At 49.4% G+C, this 22,336-nt stretch overlaps 1 protein-coding gene across 1 annotated transcript in view; it reads left to right on the top strand.

The window, feature by feature from the left end:
• Positions 1 to 414: 414 nt before the first annotated feature.
• Positions 415 to 22,336, top strand: part of tg (thyroglobulin) — a 129,716-nt gene continuing 107,794 nt past the window's right edge. The window contains exons 1-8 of the mRNA XM_055633421.1: positions 415 to 427; positions 1,544 to 1,666; positions 2,267 to 2,382; positions 4,015 to 4,095; positions 8,228 to 8,336; positions 12,447 to 12,644; positions 15,044 to 15,208; positions 19,357 to 19,476. Coding sequence (XP_055489396.1) covers positions 415 to 427; positions 1,544 to 1,666; positions 2,267 to 2,382; positions 4,015 to 4,095; positions 8,228 to 8,336; positions 12,447 to 12,644; positions 15,044 to 15,208; positions 19,357 to 19,476 — 925 coding nt within the window. The remainder of the gene's footprint in view (positions 428 to 1,543; positions 1,667 to 2,266; positions 2,383 to 4,014; positions 4,096 to 8,227; positions 8,337 to 12,446; positions 12,645 to 15,043; positions 15,209 to 19,356; positions 19,477 to 22,336) is intronic.

Below are 22,336 nucleotides of genomic sequence, written 5' to 3'. Positions count from 1 at the left end.
CCTCCCAACTTCTGTACTCAATACTCTGAAGGCCAAAATGCCAAAAGCCTTTTTGACCACCTCACCTACCTGCGACTCCACCTTCAAGGAACCCTGTTCTACAAATAGTCCCTCTGCTCTACAGCACTACCCAGAGCCCTGCCATTCACTGTGGTTTGCTGCTGCTTGTTGGAGCGTCAGTTTTTGAACACCTTTCCCAACATCTGTCAAGAAATCATGAGGCAAGTTTCCTGATTTTCACTAAACTGTGACATTACTGAACTGTGACGTGGTCTATCTCAGGTCTCGGTGTTTGGCCCGATGCTGATTGTTCATAAACGATAGGAGCATCGTTAGGCCATTCGGCCCATCAAGTCTACTCTGCTATCCAATCACGGCATCGACAGTACATCAATGATTTGGACGAGAACATACATGGCATGGTTAGGTAGAGTCCAGCCAAAACAACCATGTTATGCCTTGCCTGATTGAACCTACATTTGACAAGGGCGATAGTGTATTTGGCTGGCTCGACCCAAATAGTCCCAGGACTATTGTGGAATTCTCTGCCTCAGAGGGCGGTGGAGGCGGGTTCTCTGGATACTTTCAAGAGAGAGCTAGATAGGGCTCTTAAAGATAGCGGAGTCAGGGGATATGGGGAGAAGGCAGGAACGGGGTACTGATTGGGGATGATCAGCCATGATCACATTGAATGGCGGTGCTGGATCGAAGGGCCGAATGGCCTACTCCTGCACCTATTGTCTATTGTCTATTGATCTGTCCACGCATCAATTTTTAAAACGATATTGCGTTCATTGCCAAAGCAAAGTATATATCTGTGAGGCCGAATTTCACCTGTGAGTTTGTCTTGTTGTGGGACAACAGGCCTCGTTGTGGAAATGAATGGTCAACTTTGTTACCTTCAAACGTCACAACTTTTTCCCTGTTATTTGTAATCTGTTTTATTTATTTTTGTTTCTTTTCATAAGGTCATGAGTGATAGGAGCAGAATTAGGCCATTCAATCAGGGCTGATCTATCTCTCCCTCCTAACCCCATTCTCCTGCCTTCTCCCCATAACCCCTGACACCCGTTCTGATCAAGAATCTATCTATCACTGCCTTAAAAATATCCAACAACTTGGTCTCCACAGCCGTCTGTGGCAAAGAATTCCACAGATTCACCACCGTCTGACTAAAGAAATTCCTCTTCATCTCCTTCCTAAAGGAACGTCCTTTAATTCTGAGGCTGCGACCTCAGGTCCTAGACTCTCCCACTAGTGGAACCATCCTCAACACATCCACTCTATCCAAGCTTTTTACTGTTCTGCTGAGTTACTCCAGCTTTTTGTGTCTATCTTTGGTTTAAACCAGCATCTGCAGTTCCTTCCTACACCTTTGACTATTCTGTCATGAATATTGTGACAAGGCAACGTTTGGAAGATGTGTTTATTAGGCAGTGGCTGTCCTGGAGACTCCTGTCTATATTCACCACCATCAGACAAAGGATGATGAGCAGTCCCTTTCTCCATTTACACTGACTCACCTTTTTCTCGTTACCTGCAGTATTCCAACAGTTTGACATCATCGAACAATCCCAACTCGTTCCAAACTCGGAAAACACGGAAGTAATTGGAGTGTTAACGGGCGGGTCTGATCACCTGACGCATCTCCTCCGCTGTCTCTCAGGTCAGTGATTAGACACCAAATACTGGAGTAACTCAGCGGGTCAGGCAGCATCTGTGGAGAACATGGATAGGTGACGTTTGACTGAGTGCTGGAGTAACTCCGGGTGCTCCGGTTTCCTCCCACACTCCAAAGACGTTCAGGTTTGTAGGTTAATTGGCTTCGGTAAAAATTGTAAATTGTCCCTTGTGTGTGTAGGATAGTGTTAGTGTGCGGGGATCGCTGGTCGGCGTGGGCCGAAGGGCCTGTTTCCACGTTGCATCACTAAACTAAACCACAGGTTGCAGATGGAAGAGGACCTTGTTATCCAAGTTCTCCACGGAACAGATGTTTTCAAATGTTTTCTCAATAAAATAATTTCAATGAATGAGTCTTTTTATCTTTCGTTTGCATCTCCTTTGAAACAGTTCCATGCTTTGAAATTAAACCAGGAAGACACACAGACACAACTCCTAGAAGGGTCTCGAAGCGAAACGTCACCAATTCCTTCGCTCCATAGATGCTGCCTAACCCGCTGAGTTTCTCCATCATTTTTGTCCACCTTCGATTGTTCCAGCATCTGCAGTTCCTTCTTAAACACCTCCTGCACATGTTCCTTTGCAGAATGTTCTGGAAATGCCACGTGTAACTTTGTGACGTTGTCAGATGGAGGGGAGTTGTCCCGGTGTGAGCTTTACAGCAGCGCCCAATCCAACCTGGTCTGCACAGCCTACGGGCAGGTAAGGGACATCCTCTCTGCTCCTCCTGCACCTGGTACACGGGTGTACAGGGTCGATGGTACAGTGTATGGTCCTCACCCTGGTACACACACAATGTACAGTATATGGTCCTCACCCTGGTACACACACGTACAGGGTCGAATGTACAGTGTATGGTCCTCACCCTGGTACACACACAATGCACAGTATATGGTCCTCACCCTGGTACACACACGTACAGGGTCGAATGTACAGTGTATGGTCCTCACCCTGGTACACACACAATGCACAGTGTATGGTCCTCACCCTGGTACACACACAATGTACAGTGTATGGTCCTCACCCTGGTACACACACGTACAGGGTCGAATATACAGTGTATGGTCCTCACCCTGGTACACACACACACACAAATGTACAGTGTATAGTCCTCACCCCGGTACACACACACAATGTACAGTGTATGGTCCTCACCCTGGTACACACACACAATGTACAGTGTATGGTCCTCACCGTGGTACACACACGTACAGGGTCGAATATACAGTGTATGGTCCTCACCCTGGTACACACACACACAAATGGTACAGTGTATAGTCCTCATCCTGGTACACACATACACAAATGGTACAGTGTATAGTCCTCATCCTGGTACACACACACAATGTACAGTGTATGGTCCTCACCCTGGTACACACACACAATGTACAGTGTATGGTCCTCACCATGGTACACACACGTACAGGGTCGAATATACAGTGTATGGTCCTCACCCTGGTACACACACGTACAGGGTCGAATATACAGTGTATGGTCCGCACCCTGGTACACATACAATGTACAGTGTATGGTCCTCACTCTGGTACACACACACAAATGGTACAGTGTATGGTCCTCACCCTGGTACACGGGCATACAGGGTCGAATGTACAGTGTACGGTGCTCACTCTGGTACACACACACAATGTACAGTGTACGGTACTCCTCCAGCATTGTACACACATGTACAGGGTCGATGGTACGATGCTGGCTCCAACACCCTGACAGAACATCCATACAGGACATTGGAGTCAACGATACCCCGCAAGGTGACTGGGGGTGGGGTAATGGGTCGGGGGGGGCGACGTACCCCACAGGACAAGGACACACTGTGACGGGGGGGGGGTGGTGACAGGGAAGGGGTCACACTGTAGGTTCCACTGTGATGGTGTGGTCAGAATCCATCTGTCATCACCAGCTTGCTCTGAGCTAGAGGACCTCTCTCTCTCATGATACCACCACTACCTGCCTGACCTGATGCTCATGGAAGAGGACCTTGTTCCCTGCACCTGTGCCAAACAGCCTCCAACACCATCGCATCTGTCAGCCTTCTCAAGAAGCTCTGTCATTAACACCAGCCATTTTTTTATCTTTCGCTTGCATCCCTTGGTGAGTTCCATGCTTTGAATTAAACCGGAAGACACACAGACACAACTCCTAGAAGGGTCTCGACGCGAAACGTCACCAATTCCTTCGCTCCATAGATGCTGCCCTAACCCGTTGAGTTTCTCCACCACCTTCGATTGTTCCAGCATCTGCAGTTCCTTCTTAAACACCTCCTGCACATGTACCTTTGCAGAATGGTTCTGGAAATGCCACGTGTACCGTTGTCAGATGGAGGGGGAGTTGTCCCGGTGGGTGAGCTTTACAGCAGCGCCCAACCTCAACCTGGTCATCTGCACAGCCTACGGGCAGGTAAGGGACATCCTCTCTGCTCCTCCTGCACCTGGTACACGGGCGTACAGGGTCGATGGTACTCTGTATGGTACTCACCTGGTGAATGTACAGTGTATGGTCCTCACCCTGGAACATTGTACAGGGTCGAATATACATGGTCCTCCCCTGGTTACACACACAATGTACAGTGTATGGTCCTCACCCTGGTACACACACAATGTACAGTGTATGGTCCTCACCCTGGAACACACACGTACACAATGTACAGTGTATGGTCCTCACCCTGGTACACACACACAAGGTATAGTGTATGGTCCTCACCCTGGTACACACACACAATGTACAGTGTACGGTGCTCACTCTGGTACACACACACACAATGTACAGTGTATGGTCCTCACCCTGGTACACGGGCGTACAGGGTCGAATGTACAGTGTACGGTGCTCACTCTGGTACACACACACACAATGTACAGTGTACGGTGCTCCTCCAGCCTTGTACACACATGTACAGGGTCGATGGTACGATGCTGGCTCCAACACCCTGACAGAACATCCATACAGGACATTGGAGTCAACGATACCCCGCAAGGTGACTGGGGGTGGGGTAATGGGTCGGGGGGGGCGACGTACCCCACAGGACAAGGACACACTGTGACGGGGGGGGGGTGGTGACAGGGAAGGGGTCACACTGTAGGTTCCACTGTGATGGTGTGGTCAGAATCTATCTGTCATCACCAGCTTGCTCTGAGCTAGAGGACCTCTCTCTCTCATGATGCCACCACTACCTGCCTGGACCTGATGCTCACCCCTCCATTCCCACCTCATCCCTGCACCTGTGCCAAAGCCTCCAACACCATCGCATCTGTCAGCCTTCGTAAGACAGCTCTGTCATTAACACCAGCCATTTATTAACCTATCACCAGCTAGAGAGCGGTCCTGACCTCCCATCCACCTCATTGGTGACCCTCAGACTATCCTTGATCGGACTTTACTGGCTTTACCTTGCACTAAACGTTATTCCCTTATCATGTATCAGTGCACTGTGAATGGCTCGATTGTAATCATGTATTGTCTTTCCGCTGACTGGTTAGCACGCAACAAAAGCTTTTCACTGTACCTCGGTACACGGGACAAAAAACTCAACAAAAATTAACTTACGTGCCACTTGTTCATGTTCATGTGATAAGAGCAGAATTAGGCCATTCGGCCCATCGACACTACCCCACCATTCAATCATGGCTGATCTATCTCTCCCTCCTAACCCCATTTTCCTGCCTTCTCCCCGTAATAGACTATACACAATAGACAATAGGTGCAGGAGTAGGCCATTCGGCCCTTCGAGCCAACACCGCCATTCAATGTGATCATGGCTGATCATCCCCAATCAGTACCCCGTTCCTGTAACCCCTGACACCCGCACTAATCAAGATGAACACCGCCGCCGGACCCGGCCTACTGGGCACCGCCACCGCACTGGGCCCGCCTAACATCGCTGCCGGACCGGGGCTCCCCCAACCTACAGCCCCCCACCCCCGACACATCGCCCCGTCCCCAGTCCACCCACCTGCCTTCCTCTGGCCCCAACCCCATCCCTGCCGGGTGTTCACCATCCCCCCCGACCTCCCCTTCTCCAACACCGAACGGTCTGTCCTCAGCAGAGGTTTTACCTTTGTCCCCCTCCGTCCCCACCTCAATGAGTTCCGCGCCCACCACGACTTGGAGCTCTTCTACCGTCGCCTCCGCCTCACAGCGCACTTCCAATGGAAGGAGCCCACGCTCCCATTGATGACCCCATTTCCCGTCTCCAACGCACCCCCTCCTCGTGGAACCCCCCTCGTAACGTCCCGGCTTTGGAACTCTTTATCCAGAACTGCCGCCGCGACGTCAACCGCCTCAACTTCTCCACTCCCCTGTCTCACTCCAATCTCTCCCTCCCTGAACGCACTGCCATTGAATCACTCCGCAAAAACCCAGATTGGGTTATCAAACCAGCCGACAAGGGAGGTGCCGTGGTAGTCTGGCGCATCGATCTCTACAAAGCTGAGGCCACGCGCCAACTCTCGGACACCTCCTCCTACTTACCCCTGGACCATGACCCCACTGACGAGCACCAGGCCACCATCTCCAGCACCATCACCGACTTCATCAATTCCCACGCCCTGCCCGACCGAGCCTCCAACCTCATCGTTCCCCAGCCCCGCACGGCCCGTTTTTACCTTCTCCCCAAAATCCACAAACCCGGCTCTCCCGGCAGACCCATTGTCTCTGCATGTTCGTGCCCCACCGAACTCATCTCCACATACCTTGACTCCATCCTATCCCCCTTGGTCAAATCCCTTCCCACCTATGTTCTAGACACCTCAGACACTCTCCGCCGCCTCCACGCATTCCACTCTCTAGGCCCTCACCGCCTCATCTTCACCATGGATGTCCAGTCACTCTACACCTCCATCCCCCACCAGGATGGCCTCAAAGCCCTCCGGTTCTTCCTCGACCAGAGGAGCAACCTATACCCAGCCACTGACACTCTCCTCCGCCTAGCGGAGTTGGTCCTCACCCTCAACAACTTTACGTTTGACTCCTCCCATTTCCTCCAAACACAAGGCGTAGCTATGGGCACACGCATGGGCCCCAGCTACGCCTGCCTCTTTGTCGGGTACGTTGAACAATCCTTGTTCAATACGTACCAGGGCCCCATCCCCGACCTCTACCTCCGCTACATTGACGACTGCTTTGGTGCCACCTCCTGCACCTACACACAACTGACTGACTTCATCCACTTCACCACCAACTTCCATCCGGCACTCCAATACACCTGGACCATTTCCGACACTTCCCTACCATTCCTTGACCTCACCATCTCCATCGCAGGGGACAGACTTCTGACCGACATACACTACAAACCAACTGACTCACATGGCTATCTGGACTACACGTCTTCCCACCCTGCCCCCTGTAAAGACTCCATCCCCTACTCCCAATTCCTCCGCCTACGCCGCATCTGTTCCCAGGATGAGACATTCCATACCAGGGCATCGGAAATGTCCTCGTTCTTCAGGGAACGGGGATTCCCCTCCGCCACCATAGATGAGGCTCGCACCAGGGTCTCATCCATACCCCGCAACACTGCTCTCTCTCCCCATCCCCGCACTCGCAACAAGGGCAGAGTCCCCCTAGTCCTCACCTTTCACCCCACCAGCCGGCAAATACAACACATAATCCTCCGCCATTTCCGCCACCTCCAACGTGACCCCACCACTCGCCACATCTTCCCATCTCCCCCTATGTCTGCCTTCCGCAAAGACCGCTCCCTCCGCAACTCCCTTGTCAATTCTTCCCTTCCCTCCCGTACCACCCCCTCCCCGGGCACTTTCCGTTGCAACCGCAAGTAATGCAACACCTGTCCCTTCACCTCCCCCCTCGACTCCATTCAAGGACCCAAGCAGTCGTTCCAGGTGCGACAAAGGTTCACCTGTATCTCCTCCAACCTCATCTACTGCATCCGCTGCTCTAGATGTCAGCTGATTTACATCGGTGAGACTAAGCGTCAGGTTGGGCGATCGTTTCGCCGAACACCTCCGCTCAGTCCGCAATAACCTACCTGAACTCCCGGTGGCTCAGCACTTCAACTCCCCCTCCCATTCCCAATCCGACCTCTCTGTCCTGGGTCTCCTCCATTGCCAGAGTGAGCAACACCGGAAATTGGAGGAACAGCACCTCATATTCCGCCTGGGTAGCTTGCGTCCTGATGGCATGAACGTTGAATTCTCCCAATTTTGCTAGCCCTTGCTGTCTCCTCCCCTTCTTTAACCCTCGAGCTGTCTCCTCCCATCCCCCCGCCCTCGGGCTCCTCCTCCTCCCTTTTTCCTTCCTTCTCCCCCCCCCCCCCCCCCCATCATCAGTCTGAAGAAGGGTTTCGGCCCGAAACGTCGCCTATTTCCTTCGCTCCATAGATGCTGCTGCACCCGCTGAGTTTCTCCAGCAATTTTGTGTACCTAAGAATCTATCTATCTCTGCCTTAAACGTACGCACGGACTTGGCCTCCACAGCCGTGTGTGGCATAGAATCCCACAGATTCACCACCCTCTTAGTGCTTCCTTACGTTCTCTTGTTTACTATCCTGGCTGCGTTTAATTTGTCGTTTTAGAGCCAGGGTTTCCTGGGCCAGGAGTCGACGGTGAGATATGAAGGCATCAGCTGCCAGTTCAGAGTGAGAGGCGGCAACATGGACACTGTGCGGGGATTCAGGAAGAGGGGTGAGTGGTCGCTGAGACCAGCCAACGTGACCATCATTGGTGCCGGACGTCACAACACAGGCATGTCTGTGTAGGAGGCAAATACAAATGTTTAGGAGGCAAATACAGATGTGTAGGAGGCAAATACAGATGTGTAGGAAGCAACTACAGATGTGTAGGAAACAACTACAGATGTGTAGGAAGCAAATACAGATGTGTAGGAAACAAATGCAGATGTGTAGGGAAGCAAATACAGATGTGTAGGGAGCAAATACAGATGTGTAGGAGGCAAATACAGATGTGTAGGAGGCAAATACAGATGTGTAGGAAGCAAATACAGATGTGTAGGAAGCAAATACAGATGTGTAGGAAGCAAATACAGATGTGTAGGAAGCAAATACAGATGTGTAGGAAGCAAATACAGATGTGTAGGAAGCAAATACAGATGTGTAGGAAGCAAATACAGATGTGTAGGAAGCAAATGCAGATGTGTAGGAAGCAAATACAGATGTGTAGGGAGCAAATACAGATGTGTAGGGAGCAAATACAGATGTGTAGGAAGCAAATACAGATGTGTAGGAAGCAAATACAGATGTGTAGGAAGCAAATACAGATGTGTAGGAAGCAAATACAGATGTGTAGGAAGCAAATACAGATGTGTAGGAAGCAAATACAGATGTGTAGGAAGCAAATGCAGATGTGTAGGAAGCAAATACAGATGTGTAGGAAGCAAAGGAGGCAAATACAGATGTGTAGAAAGCAACTACAGATGTGTAGGAAGCAAATACAGTTGTGTAGGAAGCAAATGCAGATGTGTAGGAAGCAAATGCAGATGTGTAGGAAGCAAATACAGATGTGTAGGAAGCAAATACAGATGTGTAGGAAGCAAATACAGATGTGTAGGAAGCAAATACAGATGTGTAGGAAGCAACTACAGATGTGTAGGAGGCAAATACAGATATTGGTTTAAACCAAAGATGGACACTAGAAGAAGAAAGGTCTTGAACCCAAAACATCACCTATTCCTTTTCACCAGAGATGTTGCCTGACCCGCTGAGTTCCTCCAGCTTTTTGTGTCTATCTATCTTCAGGCTAGGAAGCTAGTTGGATTCTATAATTTGTCCATAACGTGCCGGATAGACTAGTGTACAGGTGATCGCTGGTCGGCGTGGACTCGGTGGGCCAAAGGTCATGTTTCCATGCTGTATCTCTAAACTAAACAGCACAGGAACAGGCCCTTCGGCCCACAATGCCCATGCTGAACATGATGCCGTTAAACTAATCTCCTCTGACTACACTTGATCTGTATCCCTCCATTCCCTGCATATCCATGTGCCCATTTAAAAGCCTCTTAAACACCACTATCGTATCTGCCTCCACCACCACCCCTGGCAGCGCGTTCCAGGCACCCACCACCCTCTGTGTAAAAAAATAACTTGCCCCGCACATCTCCTTTAAACTTTGCCCCTCTCACCTTAAAGCTGCGCTCTCTAATCTTGGACATTTCCACGCTGGGATAAGGTTCTGAATGCAGGACATTTTTGGAAATTTCCCATTAATAAGGTCATTAGTGATAGGAGTATAATTAAGCCAAGTCCCTGCCATTCATTGATGGCTGATCTATCTCTCCCTCCTAACCCCATTCTCCTGCCTTCACCCCATAACCCATGACACCCATACTAATCAAATATCTAACTATCTCTGCCTTAAAAATATCCACTGACTTGGCCTCCACAACCTTCTGTGGCAAATAATTCCACAGATTCACCACCCTCTGACTAAAGAAATTTCTCCTCATCTCCTTCCTAAAGGAATGTCCTTTAATTCTGAGACTGTGACCTCTGGTCCTAGACTCTCCCACTAGTGGAAACATCCACTCCACATACATTCGATCCAAGACTTTCAATATACAATAGACAATAGGTGCAGGAGTAGACCATTCGGCCCTTCGAGCCAGCACCGCCATTCAATGTGATCATGGCTGATCATCTACGATCAGTACCCCGTTCCTGCCTTCTCCCCATATCCCCTGACACCGCTATCTTTAAGAGCCCTATCTAGCTCTCTCTTGAAAGCATCCAGAGAACCGGCCTCCACCGCCCTCTGAGGCAGAGAATTCCACAGACTCACAACTCTCTGTGTGAAAGAGTGTTTCCTCGTCTCCGTTCTAAATGGCTTACTCCTTATTCTCACTATTCTGTGTGTTTCAATGGGGAACCGATGAGTCTTACCAGCGGAAACGAAGATGCCATAATCTTCAGTCTTGAGTGAGTGGAATGTATTCGCAGGGGTGGGAGTACAGTGGGATATTTGGATGTTACGGCTGTGTATTAGTTGACCCTTGGTCGTCTCTGTGGTTGGGTTGTGACCAGTTCGCTGTGAAGGCCGGCATGTGTTGACTCAGCCTCTGGAGATAATCCAGCAGCATCTGAAACACTTCTGACTGTGGAATGTTTTACTAGTCGTGCATGAGTGCCTGGAATAACAAGGCAAGGCCACTTGAACTTGGATCATCCGGAACGCTGGCCTGCTCGGAAAGAACATTCCTCAATTGGGAACATTTAGTGCGTTGATCCCAACATCAAAAAAGTGCCCACATTCTTGTTGGGGGAGCGGAGTGGAACTAGGATTAGTGTGGTGAGGATGGGAGTGTTTGCCATACAGTCCAGACAAGTGGACAAGTGCAAGGTGAGGTCAACGCTAACTGAGGTGTCCGTTCCACCCTGTAGTTAGTTTTGACCACAGTGTAGTTGCTACGTTTCACTGCTTACTCAGTCTCGTACACACAGACCAATATGTTTTAACCCAATGATGGCCCAAGACTGAGAGGCACGGTGGCGCAGCGGTAGAGTTGCTGCCTCACAGCGCCAGGGACCCGGGATCCATCCTGACTACGGGTGCTGTCTGTACGGAGTTTGTGCGTTCTCCCCGTGACCGCGTGGGTTTTCTCCGGGTGCTCCGGTTTCCTCCCACACTCCAAAAACGTACAGGTTTGCAGGTTAATTGGCTTTGGTAAAATAGTAAATTGTCCCTAGTGTGTGTAGGATAGTGTTAGTGTGCAGGGATCGCTGGTCAGTGCGGAATCAATGGGCCGAAGGGCCTGTTCCTGCATTGTATCTCTAAACTAAACTACACTAAAATCCGTTGGGCTGGGGACCTGTTGTGATACACAAGGGATAGCTCCTGTGTTTCGGGCTACAATATCTGCAGGAGACCACCCTTGGTGGGTTATGGTTCTTTAGAAACATGGATTCAACATTGAGGGTGGTCCCTGTCAGTGTTACTTCCTCTAAAGCAGGTGCTAGAACAGACAGGTGTGGTGTAGGAAGGAACTGCAGGTGCTGCTTTAAACCGAAGATAGACACAAAATGCTGGAGTCATCTCTGGAGAGAACGGATAGGTGATGTTTTGTGTTGGAACCCTTCTTTAGACAAAGACAATGGGTTAAATGGCTTTACAAGAGTTGTAATCTCAACTCAAGTTGGTCGTATGTACAGGTACAGGTGAAGTGCAGGTACAGGTGAGGTGCAGGTACAGGTGAGGTGCAGGTACAGGTGAGGTGCAGGTACAGGTGAGGTGCAGGTACAGGTGAGGTGCAGGTACAGGTGAGGTGCAGGTACAGGTGAGGTGCAGGTACAGGTGAGGTGCAGGTACAGGTGAGGTGCAGGTACAGGTGATGTGTAGGTACAGGTGAGGTGCAGGTACAGGTGAGGCGCAGGTGCAGGTGAGGCACAGGTACAATGAAAGTCTCGCAGCAGTAGATCCACTGGCACATAGACCCAGACAACACACAGAAACATACATTATAAATTCTGCAGGATAGAGAAAAGAAAAAGAGTGTAAGAACATGTCAAGATGTTCGTGTAAAACACAAGCAGGACCATGCCCATGGTCGATGATCCACAGTGTTCTGTTGGTGAGAATTCTCAGTTCAAACGAAACGTGAAAAAATTAATACTAATTTTCAAAAGAGAATTGAATAAAAATGTGAACAAAATGAAGCGGTGTTGCAGGAGGGAGGACTTTTAATGGCCAGTGTTTATTGGCCAGTGTTTATTGGCCAGCGTCGGCAGATTGAGCTGTAGCCTCTTCTACAAGATTCAATCACCTTCTGTTCTCAACTCTCTCCAGGTGAAGATTCCCCCACTTCATTTCACAAGAGCTTTGCACGGACGGACTACGGTAACGTGGGCACGGGGGTGTACAGGACTCTGGCCTTTACTGCCGAGGGCTCCAGCCTGAGTGACGTGCATCATCTCTGCCGACAGAGCTGTGGGGCGGAGCGGTGTTGTGACGGATTCCTGCTGAGTCACCTGAGACTTGGCAAAGGTACAGTAACCCTATGACCCAATGACCCAATGACCCTATGACCCTATGACCCATTGACCAATGACCCAATGACCCAATGACCCATTGACCCATTGACCCAATGACCAAATGACCCATTGACCCAATGACCCTACGACCCAATGACCCAATGACCCTATGACCCTATGACCCATTGACCCATTGACCCAATGACCCAATGACCCAACATCAGTACACAGAGGTAGAATTATGGGCCTGTCCCACTAGGAGATGTTTTTAGGCGACTGTCATAGACATAGCAGGTCACCGAAACAATGGCGACTGGATCCCCCCCCCCACAACAATGTCTACAACAACCTATCACCTGGTAGTAGTAGACAAAGCTACCGACAACTGGTGACCCAATCGTTGCGACTTAGGACGTCCACCTACGACAAACTACGACCCTGTCGGCGACAAGTGAAGACAATTCACGTCATTTTGGCCACAAAACAATGGAATCGTCCAGTTTTCCTATAAAGGGGGTTGTAGGCAGGGATTCCAATCATTCAGCACCATGACCACCACAGGGCAACATCAGGGTCATTGCTCTCACTACAAGAAGATGCCCTGCTGCCTGCAGCAGCCCTCACGCTGAAAGACAGAAGGACAACAAGGATGGGAAAGAGGAAGCCCAAGAGGAGGTATGTGTGGTTGAAGCCCTTGTCACTGTAGAGACCCAGGTGGTGGTCAGAATGACTACCTGATGTCTGAGCTCCAGCAAGAAGATGAGGCTGCCTTTAGAACCTTCACAATGCACCATTTGAGTATAGGAGCAGGGAGGTTCTACTGCAGTTGTACAGGGTCTTGCTGAGACCACACCTGGAGTATTGCGTACAGTTATGGTCTCCTAATCTGAGGAAAGACATTCTTGCCATAGAAGGTATGCGTACAGAGAAGGTTCACCAGACTGATTCCTGGGATGTCAGGACTTTCATATGAAGAAAGACTGGATAGACTCGGCTTGTACTCGCTAGAATTTAGAAGATTGAGGGGGGATCTTATAGAAACGTACAAAATTCTTAAGGGGTTGTACAGGCTAGATGCAGGAAGATTGTTCCCTATGTTGGGGAAGTCCAGAACAAGGGGTCACAGTTTAAGGATAAGGGGGAAATCTTTTAGTACCGAGATGAGGAAAACATTTTTCACACAGAGGGTGGTGAATCTCTGGAACTCTCTGCCACAGAAGGTAGTTGAGGCCAGTTCATTGGCTATATTTAAGAGGGAGTTAGATGTGGCCCTTGTGGCTAAAGGGATCGGGGGGTATGGAGAGAAGGCAGGTACAGGATACTGAGTTGGATGATCAGCCATGATCATATTGAATGGCGGTGCAGGCTCGAAGGGCCGAATGGCCTCTACTCCTGCACCTATTTTCTATGTTTCTATCTTTCCCCCTGAGACACGGGTGTGGTCTCTCCTGGAGAAAATGGAGAGACACGGAGCCGCCACGGTTGTAGCCTGGCGTAGCTAGTCGCATCAACCATCGCCAGTATGGTCGCAGATTGTCGCCGGTACAGAAGTAGATGGACTTCATTCATCAGCATCGCGACCGGCTGCTGCAGCAAGACTTCTGTAGACTTGTGTTTTTCCAATGTCTGTCGCAACTTGACTTCTCTTGACGCCGGTACCTGTTGCCAGTTGATGTAGGTTGACGTAGATAGTCACCAATGGAAGTCACCTACGTCAGGAGAAGTCAAGCTACGCTCATTGGCGTCAAACCCACTGCCGCCGACTGTCGCTGAAAATCTTTGAACATTTTGAAAATCCAGCGGCAACTGGAAAGACTCTACGACTCTTTGGGCGACTGAGGAGACGACTCACGACCGTACAGGTGACACCCCGGCGACCATGTGTCGATAGCCTAGTCACCTGTAGTCGCCTAAAAAATAGCCTTCGTGGGACAGGCCCTTAAGAGTATTCACCCCTCTAATTGGCCATTATTTTGCTCATACATTGAATGGAATGGTGATTAGTGCGGGTGTCAGGGGTTATGGGGAGAAGGCAGGAGAATGGGGTTCGGAGGGAGAGATAGATCAGCCATGATTGAATGGCGGAGTAGACTTGTTGGGCCGAATGGCCTAATTTTTTTAGTTTTGTTTAGAGATACAGCACAGAAACAGGCTATTCGGCCCAAGGAGCTACCGACGGCCAGCGATCCCCGCATATTAACATAAGATGCCTTCAAACAGATCAGAAGTGTGAGGCGGGAGCATCAGATGGGAAGATATGAGGGAATCCACCACGGAAGACAGAATGAGAAAGAAAATTGTGACTTACAATGACGGGGACTTTACAATTAAAGCCCTCCTGGTCCTCTGAGTTCTGGAGTTATGAAGTTGTCTGCAGGATATTCAAGGCACTAAGCTGTGGTTTTGTTTCAGGCACCTTCCTCTGTGGACTCCTCAGTTTGCCAGATGTGCTGCTCTGTAATGTTGCGGACACTTGGACAGGTTCCACATCTGGAGACGGAGTTTGTAGAGGCGTGGCGTCCAACGCAGAGAAGAAGGCCTTCACGTTCAACTTTGGAGGCCTGGTGTTCAGCGGCAGTAAGTGAATAACCTTGGCGGAGTTCTGCACTTATCACTAAATATTCCACGATGCTGCGTTATAAATAATGGAGGGTAATGGATAATCATTCCAATGTAGAAAAAACTGCAGATGTTGATTTACCAAATTACAGCTGCTGTACACTGTGGACGGATCTATGGAGAACATGGATAGGTGATGTTTGGGTTGAAAACCAAAATGACTGAAGAAATGGTCTTGACCTGAAACGTTGCCTATGTATGTTCTCATTCACAGATGCTGCCGGACCTGCTGAGTTACTCCAGCACTCTGTGAAACGTCACCTATCCATGTTCTCCACTGATGCTGCCTGACCCGCTGAGTTATTCCAGCACTCTGTGAAACGTCACCTATCCATGTTCTCCACAGATGCTGCCTGACCCGCTGAGTTACTCCAGCACTTTGTGAAACGTCACCTATCCATGTTCTCCACAGATGCTGCCTGACCCTCTGAGTTACTCCAGCACTCTGTGAAACGTCACCTATCCATGTTCTCCACAGATGCTGCCTGACCCTCTGAGTTACTCCAGCACTCTGTGAAACGTCACCTGTCCATGTTCTCTCCACAGATGCTGCCTGACCCGCTGAGTTACTCCAGCACTCTGTGAAATGTCACCTGTCCATGTTCTCCACAGATGCTGCCTGACCCGCTGAGTTACTCCAGCACTCTGTGAAATGTCACCTGTCCATGTTCTCCACAGATGCTGCCTGACCCTCTGAGTTACTCCAGCACTCTGTGAAACGTCACCTGTTCATGTTCTCCACAGATGCTGCCTAACCCGCTGAGTTACTCAGGCACTCTGTGAACTTTTTCTAAGGATAAAAGTTGATAGATTTGCTTTTCATAATGTCAAGATTTATCAGACAACATCTATCCGTGTTCACCATAGATTCTGCTAACCGTTGAGTTACTCCAGCACTTTGTGTCTTTTTTTGCAAACCAGCATCTGCAGTTCCTTGCGTCTACAAAGGTCAGGCCGCAAGGATTGTAACTGGAATGAGGATAGGTCAAGACGTGGTCTGGTCTGAAACCAGATTCCGCAGACAAACGTATTGTCATCTCTGGGGCTGGAAGGGGAGTTTTCTAGGGAGATGGTTGTGGAATAATGTAATCGCAAGCTCTTTACTGATCTGCCAGTGGTGTATTTAGTCTGAGACAGGATGTTGCTGATGGCCTGCAGCACCATTGCAAATTGGCGCAGTGCGGTCTGCATGAGTTTGCATTTAGAATTCCCCACATTGTAGAATTCCCAAGCTCAAATACAAATGAAACTTGCACGGTGACATATCCTTTAAGGCAGCACGGTGGCGCAGCGGTAGAGTTGCTGCCTCACAGCGCCAGAGACCCGGGTTCCATCCTGACTACGGGTGCTGTCTGTACGGAGTTTGTACGTTCTCCCCGTGACCTGCGTGGGTTTTCTCCAAGATCTTCTCTTTCCTCCCACACTCTAAAGACGTGCAGGTTTGTAGGTCAATTGGCTTTGTATTAAATGTAAATTGTCCCCAGTGTGTGCAGGACAGTGTTAGTGTGCAGGGATCGCTGGTCGGCACGGATTCGTTGGGCCGAAGGGCCTGTTTCTGCACTGTACCTTTAAACTAAACTAAACTAAACTAATGCTGTAAATAATATTCAAAGGGTCAAAGCGGGTTGAATTATCAAATGCACTGAAACGGAACAAAATATTAATTAAATAAAAATAGTATTATAGTGCAAAACAATCCAGAGCCGCAAGTCCCTGCAGCGATCGGGACAGTTCATGGGGCAAAGTTCAGTTGGAGGTTTATCAGAAGCTGTTCTTGATGCTGGACCTCACAGTTTTCAGGCTCCTGTACCTTCTTCCCGATGGCAAGGGTGAGATGAGAGCGTGGCCAGGGTGGTGGGTGTCTCTGTCCGTTTGATAGAGGTGAGGTAGAGGTGAGGGAGGAGGTTTAGTTTAGTCTAGAGAAACAGTGGAAACTATCTGTATCTAGACTGTGAAAGAATCGATTGTAATCATGTACTGGCTTTCCACTGACTGGTTAGCACGCAACCTTTCATGCAGCTTTTCACTGTACCTCAGTACACGTGACAATAAACTCAACTGAAACTGAAAACAGGTCCTTCGGGCCATCAAGTCTGCACCGACCAGCAGACTTACAGCACTTGTACCACTTATACACTTACACCAAGCCAATTAACCTACAAACCTGCACGTCTTTGGATGGTGGGAGCAAACCGGAACAACTTGAGAAAACCCACGCAGGTCATGGGGAGAATGTACAAAATCCGTACAGGCAGCACCTGTAGTCAGGATGGAACCCGGGTCTCTGGCGCCGTGAGGCAGCAGCTCTACCCGCTGCGCCACCGTGATGCCAAAAATGTTGATGCAACATTGTGACTATATAATACTACATTGCCCGCAGGCAGATGGCGTGGAGTTACTGTCATGTTACTGACATGTTACTGTCATGTTACTGACATGGAGTTACTGACATGTTACTGTCATGTTACTGTCATGTTACTGACATGTTACTGACATGTTGCTGTCATGTTACTGACATGGAGTTACTGACATGTTACTGTCATGTTACTGACATGGAGTTACTGACATGTTACTGTTACTGTCATGTTACTGACATGTTACTGACATGTTACTGTCACTGTCGTGTTACTGACATGGTGTTACTGACATGTTACTGTCATGTTTGTCATGTTACTGACATGTCATGTTACTGACATGTTACTGTCATGTTACTGACATGGAGTTACTGACATGGAGTTACTGTTGCTGTCATGTTGCTGTCATGTTACTGTCATGTTGCTGTCATGTTACTGACATGTTACTGTCATGTTACTGACATGTTACTGTTACTGACATGTTACTGTCATGTTACTGTCATGTTACTGTCATGTTACTGTCATGGAGTTACTGACAAGTGTTTGACGTCACATCTCCACTCATACAGCGACTGTTAAACTGTGTCAAGGCCAGGAGCAGCAAGACTGGTAGTTATGGTAGTTATGGTAGTGCTAGTAGTTATGGTAGTTATGGTAGTGACAAAGTTTCACTGAACATCGTTAATCAGCCTCAACGGCCTTTGATAGAGAACTGGCAGGTTTTAGTTTAGTTTAGAGATGCAGCGCGTAAACAGGCCCTTCGGCCCACCGAGTCCGTGCTGACCAGCGATCCCCGCACGCTAACACTATCCTACACACACTGGGGACAATTTACCATTTTTAACGAAGTCAATTGACATCCAAAGCCGCACATCTTGGCACTTTGTTGCGAACTGTGCGCCTGCAACTCCTCCCCAAAGAATGTCAACAATCCATGAGATTTACTGGAGTTATATTAACAACAAGACCTGCTTAATGTTTGGAACATCTACTGACAGACAGTTAAACAAATGTTTGTCACTATCGTTAGATTTTATAAACATCCACGAATAGTTCTCTCTGGAACACTTGGCTTCAGTTGGTGCATTGAAGTAGCTTCATCATTTAATGATCAATTATTGTGAAGACATGTGCGGGTTGTCATAGCGCAGGTTCGTGTTAAGTCCCTGAATGTGGTGTCACAGGTAGGTAGGGTGGTCCGGAAAACCTTTGGTCCATTGGCCTTCATCAGTCAGAGCACTGAGTATAGAGTTGGGACATTATAGACACTAAATGCTGGAGTAACTCAGCGGGCCAGGCAGCATCTCTGGAGGAAAGGAATGGGCGATGTTTCAGGACGAGACCCTTCTTCAGACAGGACGTTATGTTACAAGACGTCGGTGAGGCCACATTTGGAGTATTTTGCTCAGTTTCGGTCACCTTGCTGTGGGAAGGATGCTGTTAAGCTGGAACGAGTGCAGACAAGATTTATGAGGATGTTTCCAGGACTTGAGGGCTGTTGAGGGAATTTGGGATAGGCCATGACTCTATTCCTTAGAGCGCAGGAGACTGAGGGATGGTCTTATAGGGGTTTATAAAAGCATGAGACTTTTTGCTATGCATGACTACAATTGAGTCCATAGTGCCCAGATACAGGGAATAACGTTTAGTGCAAGCTAAATTATTATTATTGTTATTATTATTATTATTATTATTATTATGATGCCATGTCAAAACTCGATGCCCTGACTGATGGCTTGTTTCCACATTCAGCTTACGCATTCCTGGCAAAAGGTTTTGTGGATGCTGAATACTCCACCAACCTGACAACGGACACAAAGGAAGAAATCCAGAGATCATTCAACAAGTTCCAGCACGTCTTCCTCTGGCAGGGTGAGGTTTGCCGACCTTTACTGTTGGAAACCTGGTATCCACATGCCAGTCGATGATAGATCACTCACCTGTGTCTCTTCTGTGAAACGTCACCTATCCATGTTCTCTTTGCTCCTAAACTCAAATCCTCTTGCAATGAAGGCCAACATGCCATTGCCTTTCTTCATTGACTGCTGTACCTGCATGCTTACTTTCAGTGTCTGATGTACAAGCACACCAAGGCCTTGTTGCATCTACCCTTTTCCTAATTTGACACCATTCTGATAATCGAAGGTGACGTTTCGGGTTGAGACTCTTCTTCAGACAATTCTTCTGTCTGAAGAAGGATCTCGACCTGAAATGTCCCTCATTCCTTCTCTCCACAGATGCTGCCTGTCCCACTGAGTTACTCCAGCACTCTGTGAGACGTCACCTATCCATGTTCTCCACAGATGCTGCCTGACCTGCTCAGTTACTACAGTACAGAGACAACGAAATGCATGTACTCCACAGAGCTTGACCCGCTGAGTTACTCCAGCACTGTGAAACGTCACCTATCCATGTTCTCCACAGATGCTGCCTGACCCGCTGAGTTACTCCAGCACTCTGTGAAACGTCACCTATCCATGTTCTCCACAGATGCTGCCTGACCCGCTGAGTTACTCCAGCACTCTGTATCTAACCGTTACTGTTAGGATGTTCCCACCCACCTGCTGCCCATCTCTCTAGACATTTTGCCATCTCTCTGAGCTCCATCACTCTTTCTACCACTTTGACATGGTCCCACCATGTTCTCTGACACGTTTACACCAAGGAGCTCTTCACTATACCTCGGTACACGATAAACTAAGCTAAAGTGTAGTTTTATTCCACTGCCTTTCTGTATCTGTGCTTGCCTCCTTGGGGAAGTGTGGAACGCCTACATCAACCTTTGTGTGAGATGTACATGGGTTGTCCAGCACCATGTCCTAACCGCTTGCTAATTAGTTTAGTTTAGTTTAGAACCAGGCCCTTCGGCCCACTGAGTCCATGCTGACCAGCTATCCCCGCATACTAACACTGTCCGACACACACTAGGGACAATTACACTTCACCTACAAACCTGCACGTCTTTGGAGTGCGGGAGGAAATTATAGATCTCAGAGAAAACCTACGCAGGTCACAGGGAGAACGTACAAACTCTGTACAGACAAAGGTTTCAAAGGTCTGTTTATTGTCAGGTGCACCAATTAAGGTACAGTGATGTGCGAATTACCATACAGCCATACAACAAAAAGCAACAAGACACACAACTACATAAAAGTTAACTTAAACATAAACATCCACCACAGCGGATTCCCCACATTCCTCACTGTGAAGGAAGACAAAAAACTCCAATCTTCTTCCCTCTTTATTCTCCCACGTCGGGGTGATCGAAACTCCCACATCGGGGTGATCGAAACTCCCGCGTTGGGGCAGTACGTTGGGGCAATAGAAACTCCCGCGTTGGGGCAGTAGAAACTCCCGCGTTGGGGCAGTAGAAACTCCCGCGTCGGGGTGATCGAAACTCCCGCGGTTTGCAGTTCCCGAAGTCGGTCTCTGACCAGAGACCGCGGGCTCCGTGATGTTAAGTCCACAAGCACCCACGGTTGGAGCTCGGAGGTCGATCCCTGGCAAAGGGATCCCGGACTCTGCGCTGTTAAAGTCCCATAGGTTCCCCGCGGTTGAGCTCTCAAAGTTGGTCTCCAGCAAAGCCCGCCAACTCCTCCATGTTGGGCCGCAGCGCGGACGGAGATACGATACGAAACAAATCACATCTCCGTCGAGGTAAGAGATTAGAAAAAGTTTCCCTCACCACCTGAGGGGTAACATTTCCACACAGAGGGTGGTGGGTGTATGGAACAAGCTGCCAGGTAGTTGAGGCTGGGACTATTCCAATGTTTAAAAGATATTTGGACAGGTACATGGATAGGACGGGTTTGGAGGGATGTGGGCCAAACGTGGGCAGGTGGGACTAATGTAGATGGGGCATGTTGGTCTGTGTGGGCAGGTGGGACTAGCGTAGATGGGGCATGTTGGTCGGTGTGGGCAGGTGGGACTAGTGTAGATGGGGCATGTTGGTCGGTGTGGGCAGGTGGGACTAGTGTAGATGGGGCATGTTGGTCGGTGTGGGCAGGTGGGACTAGTGTAGATGGGGCATGTTGGTCGGTGTGGGCCGGTGGGACTAGTGTAGATGGGGCATGTTGGTCGATGTGGGCAGGTGGGACTAGCGTAGATGGGGCATGTTGGTCTGTGTGGGCAGGTGGGACTAGCGTAGATGGGGCATGTTGGTCGGTGTGGGCAGGTGGGACTAGTGTAGATGGGGCATGTTGGTCGGTGTGGGCAGGTGGGACTAGTGTAGATGGGGCATGTTGGTCGGGGGTGGGCAGGTGGGACTAGTGTAGATGGGGCATGTTGGTCGGGGTGGGACTAGTGTAGATGGGGCATGTTGGTCGGTGTGGGACTAGCATAGATGGGGCATGTTGGTCGGTGTGGGCAGGTGGGACTAGTGTAGATGGGGCATGTTGGTCGGTGTGGGCAGGTGGGACTAGTGTAGATGGGGCATGTTGGTTGGTGTGGGCAGGTGGGACTAGCATAGATGGGGCATGTTGGTCGGTGTGGGCAGGTGGGACTAGCATAGATGGGGCATGTTGGTCGATGTGGGCAGGTGGGACTAGCATAGATGGGGCATGTTGGTCGGTGTGGGCAGGTGGGACTAGTGTAGATGGGGCATGTTGGTCGGTGTGGGCAGGTGGGACTAGCGTAGATGGGGCATGTTGGTCGGTGTGGGCAGGTGGGACTAGCATAGATGGGGCATGTTGGTCGGTGTGGGCAGGTGGGACTAGCGTAGATGGGGCATGTT

Source organism: Leucoraja erinacea, chromosome 4 (genome assembly GCF_028641065.1).
Source record: "Leucoraja erinacea ecotype New England chromosome 4, Leri_hhj_1, whole genome shotgun sequence".
NCBI classification, from domain to species: domain Eukaryota; kingdom Metazoa; phylum Chordata; class Chondrichthyes; order Rajiformes; family Rajidae; genus Leucoraja; species Leucoraja erinaceus.
This window is presented reverse-complemented; position numbering and strand designations above follow the sequence as displayed.